At 36.1% G+C, this 16,498-nt stretch overlaps 2 protein-coding genes across 6 annotated transcripts; one reads left to right on the forward strand and one right to left on the reverse strand.

Moving 5' to 3' along the window:
• Positions 1 to 205: 205 nt before the first annotated feature.
• LOC127264892 (zinc protease PQQL-like) lies at positions 206 to 10,588 on the reverse strand. 4 transcript variants are annotated; one of them, XM_051294469.1, is made up of 22 exons: positions 10,296 to 10,444; positions 9,416 to 9,636; positions 8,988 to 9,229; positions 8,787 to 8,912; positions 8,540 to 8,677; positions 8,301 to 8,435; positions 7,922 to 8,179; positions 7,720 to 7,857; positions 7,578 to 7,647; positions 7,274 to 7,487; positions 6,770 to 6,875; positions 4,023 to 4,256; positions 3,316 to 3,480; positions 3,090 to 3,239; positions 2,912 to 3,003; positions 2,637 to 2,718; positions 2,460 to 2,543; positions 2,239 to 2,355; positions 2,063 to 2,173; positions 1,800 to 1,880; positions 627 to 803; positions 206 to 554 (listed from the first exon to the last, which is right to left on the reverse strand). In XM_051294469.1, exons 2-22 carry the CDS (start codon positions 9,495 to 9,497, stop codon positions 465 to 467), a joined length of 2,892 nt encoding a protein of 963 aa, XP_051150426.1. In that variant the 5' UTR covers positions 9,498 to 9,636; positions 10,296 to 10,444; the 3' UTR covers positions 206 to 464. The 4 variants fall into 4 exon arrangements, with proteins under 4 accessions (XP_051150426.1, XP_051150427.1, XP_051150425.1 ...); XM_051294470.1 differs by having other exon boundaries at positions 8,988 to 9,234; XM_051294468.1 differs by lacking the exon at positions 9,416 to 9,636 and having other exon boundaries at positions 8,988 to 9,234; positions 10,296 to 10,588.
• Positions 10,589 to 11,557: 969 nt separating this feature from the next.
• LOC127265025 (pentatricopeptide repeat-containing protein At1g80550, mitochondrial) lies at positions 11,558 to 15,890 on the forward strand. Of its 2 annotated transcripts, none has more exons than XM_051294675.1 (7): positions 11,558 to 11,812; positions 12,139 to 13,581; positions 13,689 to 13,866; positions 13,942 to 13,991; positions 14,143 to 14,252; positions 14,365 to 14,517; positions 15,304 to 15,890. In XM_051294675.1, the coding sequence occupies exon 2, from the start codon at positions 12,150 to 12,152 to the stop codon at positions 13,551 to 13,553; it is 1,404 nt and encodes a 467-aa protein (XP_051150632.1). In that variant the 5' UTR covers positions 11,558 to 11,812; positions 12,139 to 12,149; the 3' UTR covers positions 13,554 to 13,581; positions 13,689 to 13,866; positions 13,942 to 13,991; positions 14,143 to 14,252; positions 14,365 to 14,517; positions 15,304 to 15,890. The 2 variants fall into 2 exon arrangements, with proteins under 2 accessions (XP_051150632.1, XP_051150631.1); XM_051294674.1 differs by having other exon boundaries at positions 13,689 to 13,838.
• Positions 15,891 to 16,498: the final 608 nt, after the last annotated feature.

Here is a 16,498-nt window from a genome sequence, read left to right on the forward strand (position 1 = left end):
TTTTTTATTTTAATTAAATCATTTAATTATTTTGATTTAAACTTATAAATAATTATATTAAAAATAATAATAATAATAATTATTTATACTAATATGTTACCATCCAACACAACCCTCCACTACGATAAGCCCAACAATGTGCAATTCTCTGTATCAAGTTATTTGATGAGTATATTGGAAACTAATATAGTAGACACAGAAAACGTTCCATCTCTAATAATAATAGTAGGTAACTTAATCAATCATCTCATATAGTTCATATCAATCACTGACTTCCAATGTAGCCAATAAAGTTCAGCATTTACATATCACATAAGCTATTGTCTCGGAACAATGAAGGGAGGAGTTACCAATGAACCTAGTCGAATAACAACAGCATCTGCTGAAACAAAACCGTAGCTTCTTTATCTGTTGCTATGCAGCTTTTTAGTAAGGTTATTTGCTATGCAGGTAGTGCTCTAGATCTAAGCTGAAGCCGATGAGGACGCTGCTCTTTGAGAGTATTTCCATAGTGTGAAACCCAAAATTGCTGAGCCGGCGACGCCTACCAAAATCTGCATCGACAGAAACCATGTCAGACGGTTCACAAGAATCAAAATCAAGAAAATCAATATAAATAGTCGTGCCTTTGGGTCTCTGGTGTTGATGAATGATCTTAGCCTCTTTAAACAGGATGATTGGGGCATAAGAATTACTACAGTGTACTGCTTTTTGCACGGGAACGGGATGATTCTTTGCAATGCCAACTGAGCTGTTGCCGGGGTCAATGTATTTCTTACTCCATTACGCCCCTCGTCTTGAATCTACAAGAATCACCACAAATACTTAGCCAAGCTAATCGTTTTAAATTTTGTTTTCGTAATATTCATCGACGTTTCTCTTTCTAAAAAGAAGACATCTCATAAAAAATCTATGTATTTACTAAAATATTAGATCACTAAACTATTTTCTATTCCAAACGCAGCATACAACACATTTATATCACATCAAATACTTTTTTTTTTTTTTTTTTTCCATATTACTTACTATTCCAAAATATATTCAAAGAAGCCCAACATTATTCTCTGTCAGATGGTAGATATATTTCTTGGGGACAAGCAGGTGTTAGGCTGCACTACCATGTCCACCTCATAACCCAAACAGCTGTCAATTTACTTATGGGTCAATATAACAAGGTATAAATTAGTATAACCATAATACGCACATGCTGCATCATCGATGTTAATTTTCAGAATTACTGACATCTTCTTACTTGCAACTGTACTATAATTCCATTCTATTTGCAAGGAACCAGACTAAGCATCAACCAGAAAGCACTTGAGTGACATCAGAATATCATAACATTTGTCTACTAAGAGTCTCAGCTACTGTATTGCCTGTTACGATGTGCCTAGAAGCAACACTAAAATTAGTGTGTAAACTTAGAATCAATTAGGATTAAACAAAAGATCAATAAACCAAGACATGAATACATTTCAGAAATACCAAAGGGAGAAAAGGAATGCTAAACTAAAACCATGTAAGGGATAACTTGATGGTATGGGGGTGAACTCGTGACCATGAGATCATGGGTTCAAACCCTCCTCCAAGTCTTGCTATTAGTTAAACCGGTGGTTTACCCAGTGTGCTTATTATCCGATAAACAAATCAAAGTACCCTGATGTTCATGCCTAATAAACCTATTCAAGTTATGATTCAACCTTATCCAAGCATGAAAAAATAACAATATACCCAAAAAACAAAGAATGGTAAAAAGGATTTTTGAGGTTTGAGGTATAAGAGAAGGAAATAGATGAAACCTTGAAAGTGGCGCCAACATCACCAGAATATATCCTAGATTGGTAACTTCGTAGAATCCTCTCCAGCCAATAGTAGTTCTCCTAGATGCCACAAGAATAATCAGTAAAAAAGTTCATTTAATATATATCTACATATATATATATATTCTAAACACAAATAGGTGTGAAAGGACACACAAGAGTTTAATAAACATTTTGCATAAAGCAAATAGTTAAATATTAAAAAGGGAATATCGTTCTTTGACATAGTTCACAGTATACACCTGCAATCCATTTTCATGGGCCCGCTGCTCAATTTCAAGGATGGTAGAGACATCATCGTCTGAAGGTCCTTCCTCTTGAAGTCGTAGAATTTCATCCAAGGCAAGATTGACCTGTAAAGTTATTTGACATGTAAGGTACCAACTTGGAACAAATTAATGGAACAGAAGAAGCTCACCAGTGTGGATGATATCTCAGGATCACAGGAAAAATTAACACTTATATCTCCACGAATGTTACCGACTCTTGAAGGTTTGTTGCCACCAAGGAACACAGAAACTCCAGCAGAGTAAATCTGCCATATTATGTAGTTTTCCAAAACATTAACTCATATATCCAGTGGGTATTTACATCATCATCATAATAATAATAATAAAATAAGTAATTATATGCCAATACCTGTCCATGCTTAAACCGGAGTACTTGCAATATCTTTGTTTCCAGAAGCTTGCTCATCAACCCAGTCAAGTGAACATCTTCCATCTGAAATGGTAAGTATGAGAGGAAAAACTTGTGCGATGTTAATCCTAATTTCCTCCTAAATTTAAACAAGGTCTAATGAAGGAAAGTTAATACCATATGCTCATTCTTAAGCTCAACAGGAAAGCACAGCTGGACGGAACACTGGGCTTCCACCATAGGGCTCCGCACAACTTCTCTACAACATATTTATCACAGCATTAGTATAATTTTCAGAGCTCATTGATGCCAATCTCCCAGGCATTCAGTGAATTTCGAACTTAAAAGCAAATCCCCCAAAACCATTAATCACCAATGGTGAACCTATCATGGATTTCCGTATATGAAAAAAAATAAAAATAAAAAAATAAAAAAAAAAGAAACTGAGCAACCTGATGACAGCAGAAGGAAAAGTAAATGGTAAGCCTTTGAGTTCATCACGTTTGAAATTCATTATTGGACTGGGAGGTCTTGGGATCCCTCCCTACAATAAAAAGATTTAAACATGTAAACAGAGAGGAAATTTATCTTAAGCAAAAAAAACCATTTGGGAGAAAACATACGACTTACCAAATATTGTAGTATCAAAGGACAAGCAATGCCAGGTTCAATATTCCCAACAATGACCACAGTAAAAGTTGAAGGATCCTTAAAACAATTGTTAAAATATTCACAAGCCTTGATGGGGTCAACTTTCCGTAGGTTGTTAATTTTAATTGGCTGAGAAGGAAAAGAATTGGGTTATTCTTGAATGTATGAAAGTAATTTCAATAGCTTTAGAAGGTAGAAGGCTTACCCTGAAAAAATAGGAACTTCCATAATTGATCTCCCTCACACGGTTAGAAAATGCAGTATAAGGGTCTCTCTCTTGAGCACGAACAGATTCTTCTGCCATCTGCATCACTATTTTTACATCTTCTTCCCCTGCTTCTACATTTGTCACAAAGAGTTGATACACCAGCTGGTAAGGAAAAGAGCAAATGCAGAGAGAAATTAGTTGGGCACAAAATGCCAATACAAATTAACACTATGAAGATAACCAAAATGAATTACTTTATAATATCGCTATCAGCATCAGTTTCCCTGATAAAACTTGGATATACAATTAAAACCACATCATCTCTAGACCTTGGAGAAGATAGAAAATAGAAGTTTGCAAGAGTCTTACGACTCTTAAACAAAGGTAGGAACCAAAGTTTGTGTTTTAATTGTCTATTTTATTTTGGTGCTATGGTTTTGATGTTTTCAAGTGAAAATAGTCGTCGGATGTGGTTTTCTGAATAGAAAATGGATGTTGAATCATGTGATGTCTTTGAAAGAAAATTAGTAGATTTTAATAATTAAAATTTGGGGTTAAAGCCACAAGCAAAGCCAAAATTACACAATCCTTATTGAAATTAGAAATTACACAAACCTTATTGAAATATGGATTTAAGACTCACAGATACCACTTTTAAACATGCAGAAATGTTATGAGCATAAGCATATGGAAAATTAAAGAACCTGCAATGCAGTTTCCAAGTCTGAAGGTGAGCAGTCTCCAGAAAAGCTTCTCATATAAGCACCAAGACTTGTGCCAACTTCAGCTCTTTTACCAGCAAGCATATCGGCCAGCACAGAAGGTCTATGACCAAATATACCAATTTCACCAGCAATAGTAGGACCCATTGAGCAAGAGAAATATTCACTTTCTTGGAGTTCAGATAAGCCTCCATATGAAAAACCTGTGAACAAAACCTATTCAAACAAACTGTTAATATTATGCAAGATTATCTCAACCAAGACCTAGCATCTAGCTTTTCAAAGATTAGATGTCTATAATTAAATTATTTCAGAAAAGAAGATATTTTTACTTTTTTAGATGTCACCACAAATACAACAAGACCCTGATTATTTTTGGCAATTATTATATATTTTCTCATGTAATTAATATGAATCAAAAAAGTGCACTAGATTATTAATAAACACAACACAAGATTGACCAGTCTGCCCTTCCATAGAAACCTAACAGACTCCATAAGAGACAAATCAATTCCAATTCCAGAAAGCATAACACACTAATTAACAATTGAAGAGTATGAGATTATCATAAATATTCTGATATTATAAAGGACATTCCACAAATGTCATTGGTTTCATTATATATTCATATTAAGGAGATAACACCTTGCAAAGGAAGTTATTTCCCCTTGACACGTCCACGTAGACTAGAAATGCCTTGTGGATGCATTAGTCTAGGAAAGATAGCTATTTCTAGTGTCCTGTTCTTCAGAAGTGAAACTTATTTAGGAATAACCAAAATTCATAAGAACTCACCAGAATAACACATGATATCCTTTACAAGTCATATTCATTAAATACATCAGAAAAAAGTAAGTAACTAGGAGATGGTCACAAAATGTCAAACATACTATATGAGCACTAAATAAAAACAGCCCTTCAAACAAGATAACACATTCATTGCATATATTTGAACTCTCCACTTCAAATGACACACAAATGAAGGTGATGAATAGAGTACAGATGCATCCCATAGATCTGCTAAACAGATAATAACAATAAGGGCCTCGTCGACAATGTAATATTTGTTTCACAGTTCTGCAGTCTGAAGCATAATGATAAAGATACATACTCAAAACATGTCTTGGAGTCCAAGTCATAACGCGATGCTCTTGAAAATAAGTTTGGCTTTTGACCTTTGGGTGGGAAGTGGTTCGAGTATCAATTTTGAGATGACTCTTGGTTGCATCTTGACATTTAAAAGTGGATTGTTGGTGCCTATACATAGTTTCTTGCAAGAGAATTGGCAAATTTCAGAATTTGAGCTTGGAAGGATGGAACTTGGGCTTGGGACATTAAACTGCACAGGAGCCGTTTTGACTGGATTTGTGGCTTGATCTCCAGAACATTCTCCATAAAACAATTTTACTAGAACTGGAACCTGACAGGTTTATTTGGAAGCCTAATCCAAATGGGTTGTTTTTGTGCCACTCTTTCAGACAAGCTTTAGCTCCCTCTACATCCTCATTTTGGGATCCAGGTCACATCATTTCAGATAGAAAGGCTCCCCATAGAATTAACATGTTCATCTAGAAATTGGTTAGAGAGAAGAGAGGATTTAGCTGTCAGACTTGTCCTCCGGTCTAGGGATTGCTAAATTTCAGACAATCTCTGTGCTCTCTGTCACTTGGAGCAGACTCAGTATCTCATCTCTTTCAGCATTGTCCATGTATTGCGCCAATTTGGAATGACTTTCTTTCACTTTAGGAAACCAATGTGTTTGCCTCCAAATGTTGAAGCTCTCAATGGATGCACCTTTGCTCTCCAATGTCATCTTCAGCAACAAGTCATACTCCCCACCTTCGATTATTTTTCGCATTTGTCTTCTGGTTTCCGTGTGGTATCAAGCAAAATTGCAAGGTGCGGTTGTTCCAGTGCCTTTCTTGTGAACAACCTACATCAGATCAGCAATCCAAACCTCCAACCAGGCCATGCTGGCATTGGCAGCATTGTCATAGATCATTCCAGTCATGTCATATTTTTTTATGTCAAAATCAATTGGAAATGTGGACTCAAATGAAGCAGAAATCCTAGCAATTATTCATCGCCTTGACCATCTCTTTCAAGTGCAGATTGGACCTCTCCCTAAAATCATCCTTGAGTGTCGACTCTACTATTGCCCTTGTTGGATCACCAGCGCAGCCCCAACTCCTAAATATCATCTCAAAGCATCCTATTATTGTTGTCCATCTCATCACAAGAAGTGGAAATAATCTAGCTGATTTCCTAGCTTACCGTGGAGCTTCTCTTGATATAGATCTTATTTCTTGGCTCTAAGTTCTCTAGTTGTCTCCCTCTTAGTTGTCAGACTGTTGCTTGCTTTTAGCTCCAACCATTATTCCCTTTGTATCCCTTGATTTTATTTATTTTTAATCAAATAATAATTTGTTGCTCTCCACCCCCTCCCTCCAAAAAATAAATAAATAAATAAAAATAAGGCATGCAGGTTCTTTTTTTCCTCACACATGTCTTATTTTCAGAGTGAAATGCATTTCCAGGAATAACATTTTAAAAAATCAATCATGCCTTGATAGGTACTTAACATCCACCGCCCCACCAACTCAGAACAAAATTGGCATTCATGTTCTCAAATACTTGCCCAATTTTAGAACATAGAGATGTGTATCCAATGCATACAATACAAATTCCGAAATAATAATTTAGAGTGTAATAGCTTTACAACTGATTACCTGGTCATCGAAAAAATCAGTGCATTTATAGCAAACCCGCATGCCATTTGAAAGAATCAATTCCATGGCACCAATACTGGAGTACTCAAACTGCTCCACCACATGACTGAAACAAAACAAAAGCAATCAAGTTTTGCAGAAAAGCTGTAAACATTGCCCACTAGATCTTACTGGCTAGTATTATAAGGAGTAAATTCATATCCAAATTATATAACAGCACCATATATTGCAACTCCATATTCTTCCATACCATCATCTTAATTATTTTATAAAACCTAGATTTCATGATTCGCACCTGATATACTAATAGTAACCAATTTTTCTCATTGCATATGTACACACACACATGCGCATATATATTCAGGACCATTGCTTTCTAATACCATATACAAAGAATTACTTACATTCACTTATAATAGGGGGACTAACAATTACTGGAATTTTTTTTCAAGTTAGAGATGCTTCTTATATTCAGAACTTGTGGAGAAGGGAGTGTAACAGTACCCTGGATTTGGCTGTGTGCTAATAATTTCTTCTGGGATGCTCTCATCATCCCAGGGAGAAATATTTCCTTCTTCTTCAAGAGTTCTGACCGTTGAAACAACAGTTCTCAAATCATCAACTGTTGCGGCAGCGTGAGGTTCAATTGTTTTTATAACACAATTACATGATGTTCGAAAATTCTTCGAGTACTTCGATACTTCAGCAGCCGACACATCTACCATTCAAGGGGTTTAAAAATATAAATAAAATATTATGAGAACTTACAGTGAAGAATATCTTAATGGAAGGACTGCAAAATACTCACTTGGTAGAAGGGTTTTGTGAAGTTGTGCTTCGTATTCAATGCCAACAACAGGTTCATTTCGGAGAAAATGCTGAGAAATAAGTTCAAATGTTGAGAAGAATAAGCATTGAAGTACTTAATTCAGACCAGGGGAGGGTATTACCTGGATATACTCATCTCGCAAATTGGTAGATTGCATTTGATCGCGCTCTAGATAGGCAGATTCAATCTCTGACATTAAAAGAGCACGAGCGACAGATATTTCTCGCTCAGAAAATCCATGCATACGAACTCTGGCAACCTAAAAAGTCATACATAAGTAGAGGAATGAAATATACGTGGGTTCATCAGGGTAAAGGACACACCTCGATCAGCATTGATTCGAGTGCTGCAATAGTTCCATTTTGCTTGCAGGACGAAGTCATTATATAGGCTTTAGTTGGACGAACAAGCACATCCGCAGCAGCCGAGCAAGAAAAGTAGGGAGGATCCTTCTTCCGAGACAATTTAAAGAACCTCTGGTTCAAAGCATGAAAGAACATGGATTCAGCCAGTAAATTCCGGTAGTCTTTTACAGTTTTCAGCTCATCCACAGGGACTTTGCAACTGATCATCACCGCTGACTGTTACAAATCAATTATAAAATATAAGTATAATGCAAGTTAAAAGTTCAAATGTCAGAAGTTGGTAATGTTACACTAAATTTAGGGAGCAGGGGATTGAAAGACAGAAGCCAAATTTTACCCCAGCGGCTTCAGATTCTACGAAACTTGAATATCGTGGTTCCTCATGAGAAGGCACGGTGAATTGAGGTATAATTGGGGGATCAACTACTGGAACTTTATCTTCAAAATGATTTTTTATCATCTTCACAACACTCTACCACAATCAAGGGGAGAAAAGAGAGAGAACAGCTAATAAATCTCAAGACTAGGTGAATTTATATAAGAGCAAAAGAGATCAAAATAAATAAATAATTCAACCTGTGTATCAGGGAAGTCTCCAACAGCAATCAAAGCCATATTGTGTAAATGGTACCATTTCTTATAGAATTGTTTAACAGTGTTGGGGGAAACAGTTCGGATCACTTTTTCTAGTCCAATGGGTAAACGCTCTGCATACTGCAATTGACTCCACAAAAGTTAGTATGAATACAAAATTTTTCGTTGGCTTTAGAGTTCCAGTTCCATCACTGTGAGGTGAAGGATCCACAAAAAAAATGAGTCTTACTTTTGAACCCTCCATCATCAAAACCCAGTGGGCATCCTGCATCCTTCCATTAGCATTTCTGCTTCCTCTATACTCTTCCAGTACCGCTCCCCTTTCTTTTTCCAAGTCATCTGCTGATACACGAACCTGTAACACACAAGTTATGAGACTGTTTTCAAAAAAGATTTATGTTTCAACAACATATAAATAATAAACACATACCTCAGAACTGAACTCTGCCAATACTGAAATGGCCTGAGATAAAAGTTCGGGCTTGTCAACAGGAACAAATAACTCATAAACAGTTTCATCAGCCGATGTAACAGCATTTTGGCAGGCACCAAATTCAGCCCCAATACTTTCAAGAAATTTGACAATATCATGGTTTGAATACTTTTTAGTAGCACTGAAAGCTAAATGCTCAACTATGTGTGCAACTCCACGTTCTTCCTCCTCTTCCAAAACTGAACTGCCATGAACAATAACTAAACTTGGTAAAATGCATCAATTTGGGTTAGAGACTAACCAATCTAGAACATCTAATTAATTACCATAACCTAAATGTACATCAGAAATAATTTCATTTGTCAGGAAAATAAACCTACACAAAAATAATCATACATCAAGTAAATAATTTCTTCCATTAATACCTGTCACAAGGATTTTAGAAGTATGAAACATATCAAGAGAGAGATCAGTTCTTGTCAGCATATCTAGACAGAAATGTTCCATTCTCAGGCATATTTTTGTTTCCCTAGTAAAGTTGCAATAGACACATTGCTACTTCCTCAGATGTCCATCAGTTTTTGGAAAGTCATGCTTCAAAATCAAATAACTGAATGGATGGCTGCCATCAATGTATGAAAGACCCCTACACTACCAACAAATAGGTATCAGCGGATTGATAGTTTGATACCATTGTGAGTGGGAACAAACAAAAGCAGACAGTCAAAGAGGGTTTATGCAGTGACATAAATTTCTTTCAAGACCTAGCTTCAGCTTTAAAGTATGCCTCTGTTTTGGGAATTCAGTAAATCACTTACGACTTTACCCTTGCACAAAGAACAGGGTTTCTTTGAGCTCATAAAAGCTATTTATCCAATAAACATGCAAAGATTGGCATCATCAAGTAAATACAGACCACTAGCTAATAGTGGAAAGTAGATTTATTCCAATTTGTTCAGACCTAAAGAAGCACTTAACGGAGTGGCATGGAATATGGATTTGTAAAGAGCCAATACAGCACGACAGTATCATATTCTTCTTTAATTTTACCATATAAAAAGAAAGTGGTAAGAGCTTTAATCGTTGCTGGGCGTAAAAAGAGAAAGATGCAATCACAACAAAGGGCAATCTCCAGTTGCCATTAGCTGCATTTCACAAATGACTATAACTAACTCGAACTTCTAATCAAACCCAAATCAGCACAAAATTAAGGAGAAGCAGTAAATAAAACAAGTTAAAGAAACATTTCAGATAGCGAAAAGAATCGAATCTACAAAGGGAGAACGGTGGGGAAAATGCACGTACCCAACCCTAATAGCTAGAGCAAGAGCAGCCCTCATTTTGGGCTTGGAATTAACGCGCACGTAGTAGGTAAGGCCATTGGTGAGTTGGCCGTAGTCAGCGCCAAAGGGCGCCTCCGCGAGAACGTCGTCCTCATTGAGGGTGACAAGTTTGAGGGAACGGAAGCGCTGCTTGGTCTTGCTCAAGATCTGAGGCGATTCTCCAGGCAGCAAATCCATGGCAGTTGGGGTTGGGGCAGACAACAGAGGTCAGAATAGAATTTTTGGGGATACAAACGAAACAAAACAAAACAAAAAATGAAAATGTTACTGAGAAGCGTGGATAAAAAGGCAAAAGCAAAAGCGATTATTATAATATGTTACTAATTCTAATTAGGGTAATCAACACAGGTTTGTGTACCAATAATAATAATAATAACGCAAAATAGTAAAAAAATTTACTATGAATTTCAGAATTTGCTCAAAATATATTTTAAAATGCTGCAAAAAATCTCCGGCGGTTGTACGTTCAAGTGCCTATTTTTAACTGTAGCTGCTTCCTTATTTTTTTTTTATACTTTAAAAATTTAATCTTAATTTATTTTTTTTCTTTTAAATTAGTTAAACATAATTAAATTTGAAATCGATCTCAAATTTATAACACAAACACATGGAGATAGAGACGAAAATGACTTAAGTTATTTTTGGAAACATAAGTAGATTTAACGTATAAAATTTAACGTTCTTTAGTCAAATTTAGAGTGGAGACAGAATGCAATATTTTGGAAATATAAGTAGATTTTTTGAAATTTTTTAGTTGGTTTTGCTATTTTGCCTAATAATAATACTTTTTTTATATTTTAACAATTTTATCTATTTTTTTATTTTAGTGTGTAAAAAATAAATGAATAAATATATTAATTATTATATTAAATTTTAGTACAAATTAAAAAAAATAAAAATATTTTCATTAATGTATTATAATACTAATTAAAATAATATTTGTAAAAAAATTATATAAATATAAAAATATTTTTAAAAATAACACAAAACTAAATATCATCCTAATAGTAGAACGGAGAAAATAGTAATTTATTTAGTTGAACATTACCTGTAGGAAGGGCAGACCAATTGTCCATTTATTTTTATATGATATTAAATTTAATATTTATTTTTAATGGAACTTAAATGAAAAACATGAATTTGATTGGACTGATTTTTGCGCTTTTTTATTATTTTTGTTATTATTACTATTATTAACCCAAACCTACAGCGCCGCCGCCCCCATCTTCGTATTCTGGCCCCGCCCCACCCCTCCCCGCTCCGGCATCCATTTTTCTTTCTTCTTCCCTTTCTTTTCCTTCTTCTTCAATACCTGCTGCCAGACCAGACCTGGTTGGCTCCCGTCGACCCATTTCGATTCGGAAATTCCTTTCTTACGGTCATCTATTTTTCTTCTCCAGTGTTCGACGTCTCCGCTGTCGTCGTGCTCGTAGTCTTTTCGTTTCCTTCTACTACAACTACAGTTTCTTCGGAGGCTATGTAAGTTTTTCTTTTTGCTGGCTGCTATGGTTTTTGTGGATTGAATTGATTGATATTTGTTGTGATTAATTATTGTGATTTTAGATTGATCCAAAGTGTTGGAGTTTATTACTTTTGTTGTCCTTTTGCATTCTTGTTATGGATTGGTGGTAGTTCACTTTGTGTTTCTTTTGTTGGAATTGGTTCAGGAGCTTCCTGGATTCGTTGACATTTTTTGTTTGTGATTTTTGAAGCTATATTTGTGCAATATATGTCTTTATAATATTTGATAATTCACTGTCGCTGTCATTTACATCTGACTGAGATCGACCTTAAAATTTAATCAGAGTACGTTGATATGCTCTTCTCAATCACTTCCCAAATCCGCCGGTTTCCTTTGCAACGCCACCTTCTTCTTTCACACCTCCAGGGTTGCCTTTGTTATCACACTTCACACCAGAAGGGTGCCACACTGTTGTCGACTCAAAATCACCGCAGTCCCAAGGTTTCCACCGCCACATCTATAATAGGTTCCAATCAATTCGATTGTAAGAAAAATACGATTCTCGAAACCCTTGATTGTTACGCCAATGACTGGAAGCTTGCATTGGAGTTCTTTAACTGGGTTGAGACCCAGCCTGGATTTCAGCACAGCACCCAGACATTGAACCGTGTGGTGGACATTCTCAGTAAGTTTTTTGAGTTCGACCTCGCCTGGAGTCTAATAGAAAGAATGAGAAAGAATCCGTCTACTTTGCCTGATCATACAACATTTCGGGTATTATTCAAGCGATATATCTCGGCTCACCTGGTTAATGAAGCGATCGATGTTTTTGTCAAGTTGGATGAGTTTAATTTGAGGGATGAAACTTCATTCTCGAATTTGATTGATGCCCTGTGCGAGTACAAACATGTGATTGAAGCTGAAGAGATCTGTTTAGGGAAATATAGGGTTGGAGAGTATGATCTGAAATTGTTTGAATTTGATGTGCAAAGTACGAAAGTGTATAATATGATTCTACGTGGTTGGTTTAAACTGACTTGGTGGAGCAAGTGTAGGGAGGTTTGGGGGGAGATGGACAAGAGAGGTGTGGAGAAAGATTTGTATTCGTACTCTATATATATGGATATTCAACGCAAGAGCGGGAAGCCATGGAAGGCGGTGAAGCTGTACAAGGAAATGAAAAAGAAGGGTATTCGATTGGATGTGGTGGCATACAACACAGTTATCCACGCAATTGGTATTTCTGAGGGTGTTGATGCAACAAGGAGGATTTACAATGAGATGATTGAGTTGGGCTGCAAGCCAAATGTGGTAACTTACAATACAAGTCTGAAGCTGTTGTGTGAGAATGGAAGATATAGAGAAGCACGCGAAATGCTTAATTCGATGACTAAAGCAGGTTGTGAGCCCAATGTAGTGACCTATCATTGCTTCTTCATATGCCTAGAAAAGCCTCGGGAGATACTAAAGTTGCTTGGTAGGATGCAAGAAAGTGGTGTTCGACCGAGGGTGGATACATATGTCATAATTATGAGGAAGTTTGGGAGATGGGGGTTCCTTAGGCCAGTTCTTCATTTCTGGAAAAAGATGACTGACCATGGGCTCAGTCCAGATGTATGTGCTTATAATGCCTTGATTGATGCTTTGCTGCAGAAGGGCTTGGTTGATATGGCACGCAAATATGAGGAAGAAATGTTATCGAAAGGTCTTTCAGCTAAGCGGAGAGCAGAGTTGCAGTTGAATATTGATGGGGAGTGATCTGGGAATGGATACTGCCTTGCATGAAGTAAGTGTTCGAATACAAAAATAGCACCATTGCATGTTTCCTTTTGTTTTGTTACATTTAGCTTTTGAATTGGAAACATCCTCTTTTACATCTATTTATTTTTGCAGGTTAAATTTTCTTATCTTGTTGCATCTCAATAGAGGAAATGGTGAAGACGTTTTAAGAACTAAGACATGCCAGAATGCCATTTACAAGAGTTCTTTCCTTTCCAAGGATATGGTTCTTGATGTGTGGTCAGAACAGGAATCCTTTCACTGGTTTGTGCCAAACTTGGAGCCAAACATGGTTATGCCGTAATTAACCTGCTACACTATTCATTTTCATTTGGTTTTTCTTATAGGACACTGTTCTATTTTGCAGAGTACTGGCTAATGTGCAATATTTGGTGCTATGCGTGTACATGCTAAAAGGTCTTCTTGATTCCTATTTTCTCACACTTAATTGCTTCATGCGTTTTTAATCTCTGAAGTGGCCTACCTTTAAAAATAAGCTTTTTATGCTCGGGCTTCATCCACGCCCTCTTAGTAATTAGCATTTCCTTAATTTTGATGCTTCTCACAGTTTGAAATAATGTATGGATTTGATATGAGCTGCATTCGGAAGCATGCCATAATGGAGCCTCTTGTTGACACTCTAGTGAAGAACCCGATTGTTATTGCCAATTACTCAAGGTTTGAAACTTATTATTGTCTTCTGATGTGGTTGTTCTATTATGTATTAATCATTTGTTACGTTAAATGTGAATTCTATATTATTAACATCTTTGTTTCGCCTATTTTTCAGACAATGGACATCTCTAAGATGGAACATGGGGATGCTTCCTTCACTGCACCTTTCAAGCTTGTGGCAGAACGCTCTGATTATTTTCGTGCACTAGTTGCTTATTTTGGATGCTTCATTTACCAAGTGGCTTAAAATTGATTGGCTTCTCAACAGGTATAATGTTTCGTTTTAAATCATATGTGTGTTATCATGAATGTGCATTTGATTGTGTGTCAGAGCATGTATTTGTCAGATAGCTTTAGAATCTTGTCGGGGAAATATATAATTTTGATCTTGTAAGTGTAACCCCTTATCATTTAACTTGTTTTGATTGGAAATAGTTTTGTATTTAACTTGTCGTCGCTTTAATAACACTAGTGAATGTCACACCAAATTAGAACCATTAAAGCATCGAGAGTGAGATACATGACTCTGTATAGGGCCATTTAATGGACCAAAATGATTTTTAAGGGCTTACCTGACCAAAATTATATTTCCTCCGTACTATTGGAACATGGCTGACCATGCTAATTGAAGTTGCAGGATTGTGCAAGTATAATATATCATGAGGTCTAATAATCCACGGTCTTGTTTTCACTGTAATGACATTTAGTAAATATTATAAAGAAGCCATCAATACACTACTATGTGACAATATAATAAACTTGCACCTTAAATGTTGAAAATATTTTTGTAAAATTATTATGGGGAAATAATTGGTAAACTTGCTTTATTCAGGTCTCATCATGTAAGTGTCGTATCTACTCAATCCTTTTTGAACCTAATTCCGTTTATAGGCTTAATTTCTATATAGTGTAAAAGCTACACCATGAGCTGCGTCTAGTACTTATTTCACTCTCTCTTTGATTGTGTATTGATTCTAAATAAATGTAAGCAAGAACCAATATTCTTGAACATGCTAACTTGGTTGCATTTTTGCTTCTTTTCCTGGTTACTCAGGACCCCGCCACTCACTGGAAACAATCTGTACTTAGAAGACGTGCCTAGTGTTTGAGAAGGGAGGCATTTACAGGGACCTTATATGTGGCCACCTAACAAGAACAATCCACTTGATTTGGATATAACTCTAAAATACACTACATGGGAAACATTGCCAGGCCTCACGAACTCAGTTTTATGGAATGCCCTGATCTCGATATCCTTTGGTTATATGGTGCGGTATTCATGCTCGGAAAGTTCAGAGAGCTGGTTTCCTGATTATTGCATATGGCCTCCTTCCGCTCTATAATTACCATCGAATTTCTTCAATCTCACTCACATTTCCCGGCCAGCTACTGCTGCCCCCTTCGATCAGCTCTTGGCTTCCTGGTAAATGCAATAGCTAGCATATATTTGGGTTGTTGGATCAGTTTTTTTGTTCGATGCTATTATGATAAGACGGAAAACATTTAATTGTAACTTTACTGCCTATGTCATTAAACTATATCTATATTTAGTGCAACTTGGTTGCTCTGTGTTAATGTCTTGTCGGCCAAACTGCTGCTCTTTTCGTTTCATTAACAGCCGAAAGATCAGAAATTTGAATATATTCACCCTGTTGATTAATCCTAAGTTATTGCTCCTAAACTTTTGTTATTTTTACTGGCTTGTTTATATATGAATCCAGTAGAGCTCGTCGCTTTCTGGTGTATATCCTGCTTATATTAAATAGATAGACGAGTGAGAGTCGCTCGCTCGTCTTTCCCTTCGCGTGCTGGCGAAAGGACTCTGCAAAACTGAGTTGTGAATATGCTGAAGTATATATAAGATTGCAAATTAGCTGCAGCAATGGTAGAAGAGAGTGTTTGTTGAATATTTAGTCAAGTTAGATTGATTGGCTAGTCCATTCGTTCATTTATTTATGATTGTCTACTGATAGAATAGAAACATGTTTCATTCACATGCATTCCCATTATTAAGTATTAATGCTTCATTTAAATTAAGTAACACCATTGAAATCTTTCTTGTCTTTCACCCTTCATCCCATGTGGTGCTTTAATTTCTTCACTCCATCTATTGTTATTGTTATTATTATTAATTTACTATTATTTAATAGCATAAAGATTGTTGTAACCATAATAGCTGGGAAGAACAACAGCTCATTATTGGACTGCACAATATTTTTATTTGTTTGTGAATATTTTCTCAAGGAAAA

The sequence above is a fragment of the Andrographis paniculata genome, unplaced genomic scaffold (genome assembly GCF_009805555.1).
Source record: "Andrographis paniculata isolate CXL003 unplaced genomic scaffold, ASM980555v1 Contig71END, whole genome shotgun sequence".
In the NCBI taxonomy this organism is placed as follows: domain Eukaryota; kingdom Viridiplantae; phylum Streptophyta; class Magnoliopsida; order Lamiales; family Acanthaceae; genus Andrographis; species Andrographis paniculata.

Coding starts and splice junctions, on each gene's coding strand:
- LOC127264892 (XM_051294468.1), bottom strand. CDS start 10,510: ATGGATTTGCTGCCTGGAGAATCGCCTCAGATCTTGAGCAAGACCAAG. Junction 4,257..6,769: donor CTGATTTTTTCGATGACCAG/GTAATCAGTTGT, acceptor TTGTTTGAATAG/GTTTTGTTCACAGGTTTTTC. Junction 804..1,799: donor ATGTTGGCGCCACTTTCAAG/GTTTCATCTATT, acceptor TGATTCTTGTAG/ATTCAAGACGAGGGGCGTAA.
- LOC127265025 (XM_051294675.1), top strand. CDS start 12,150: ATGCTCTTCTCAATCACTTCCCAAATCCGCCGGTTTCCTTTGCAACGC.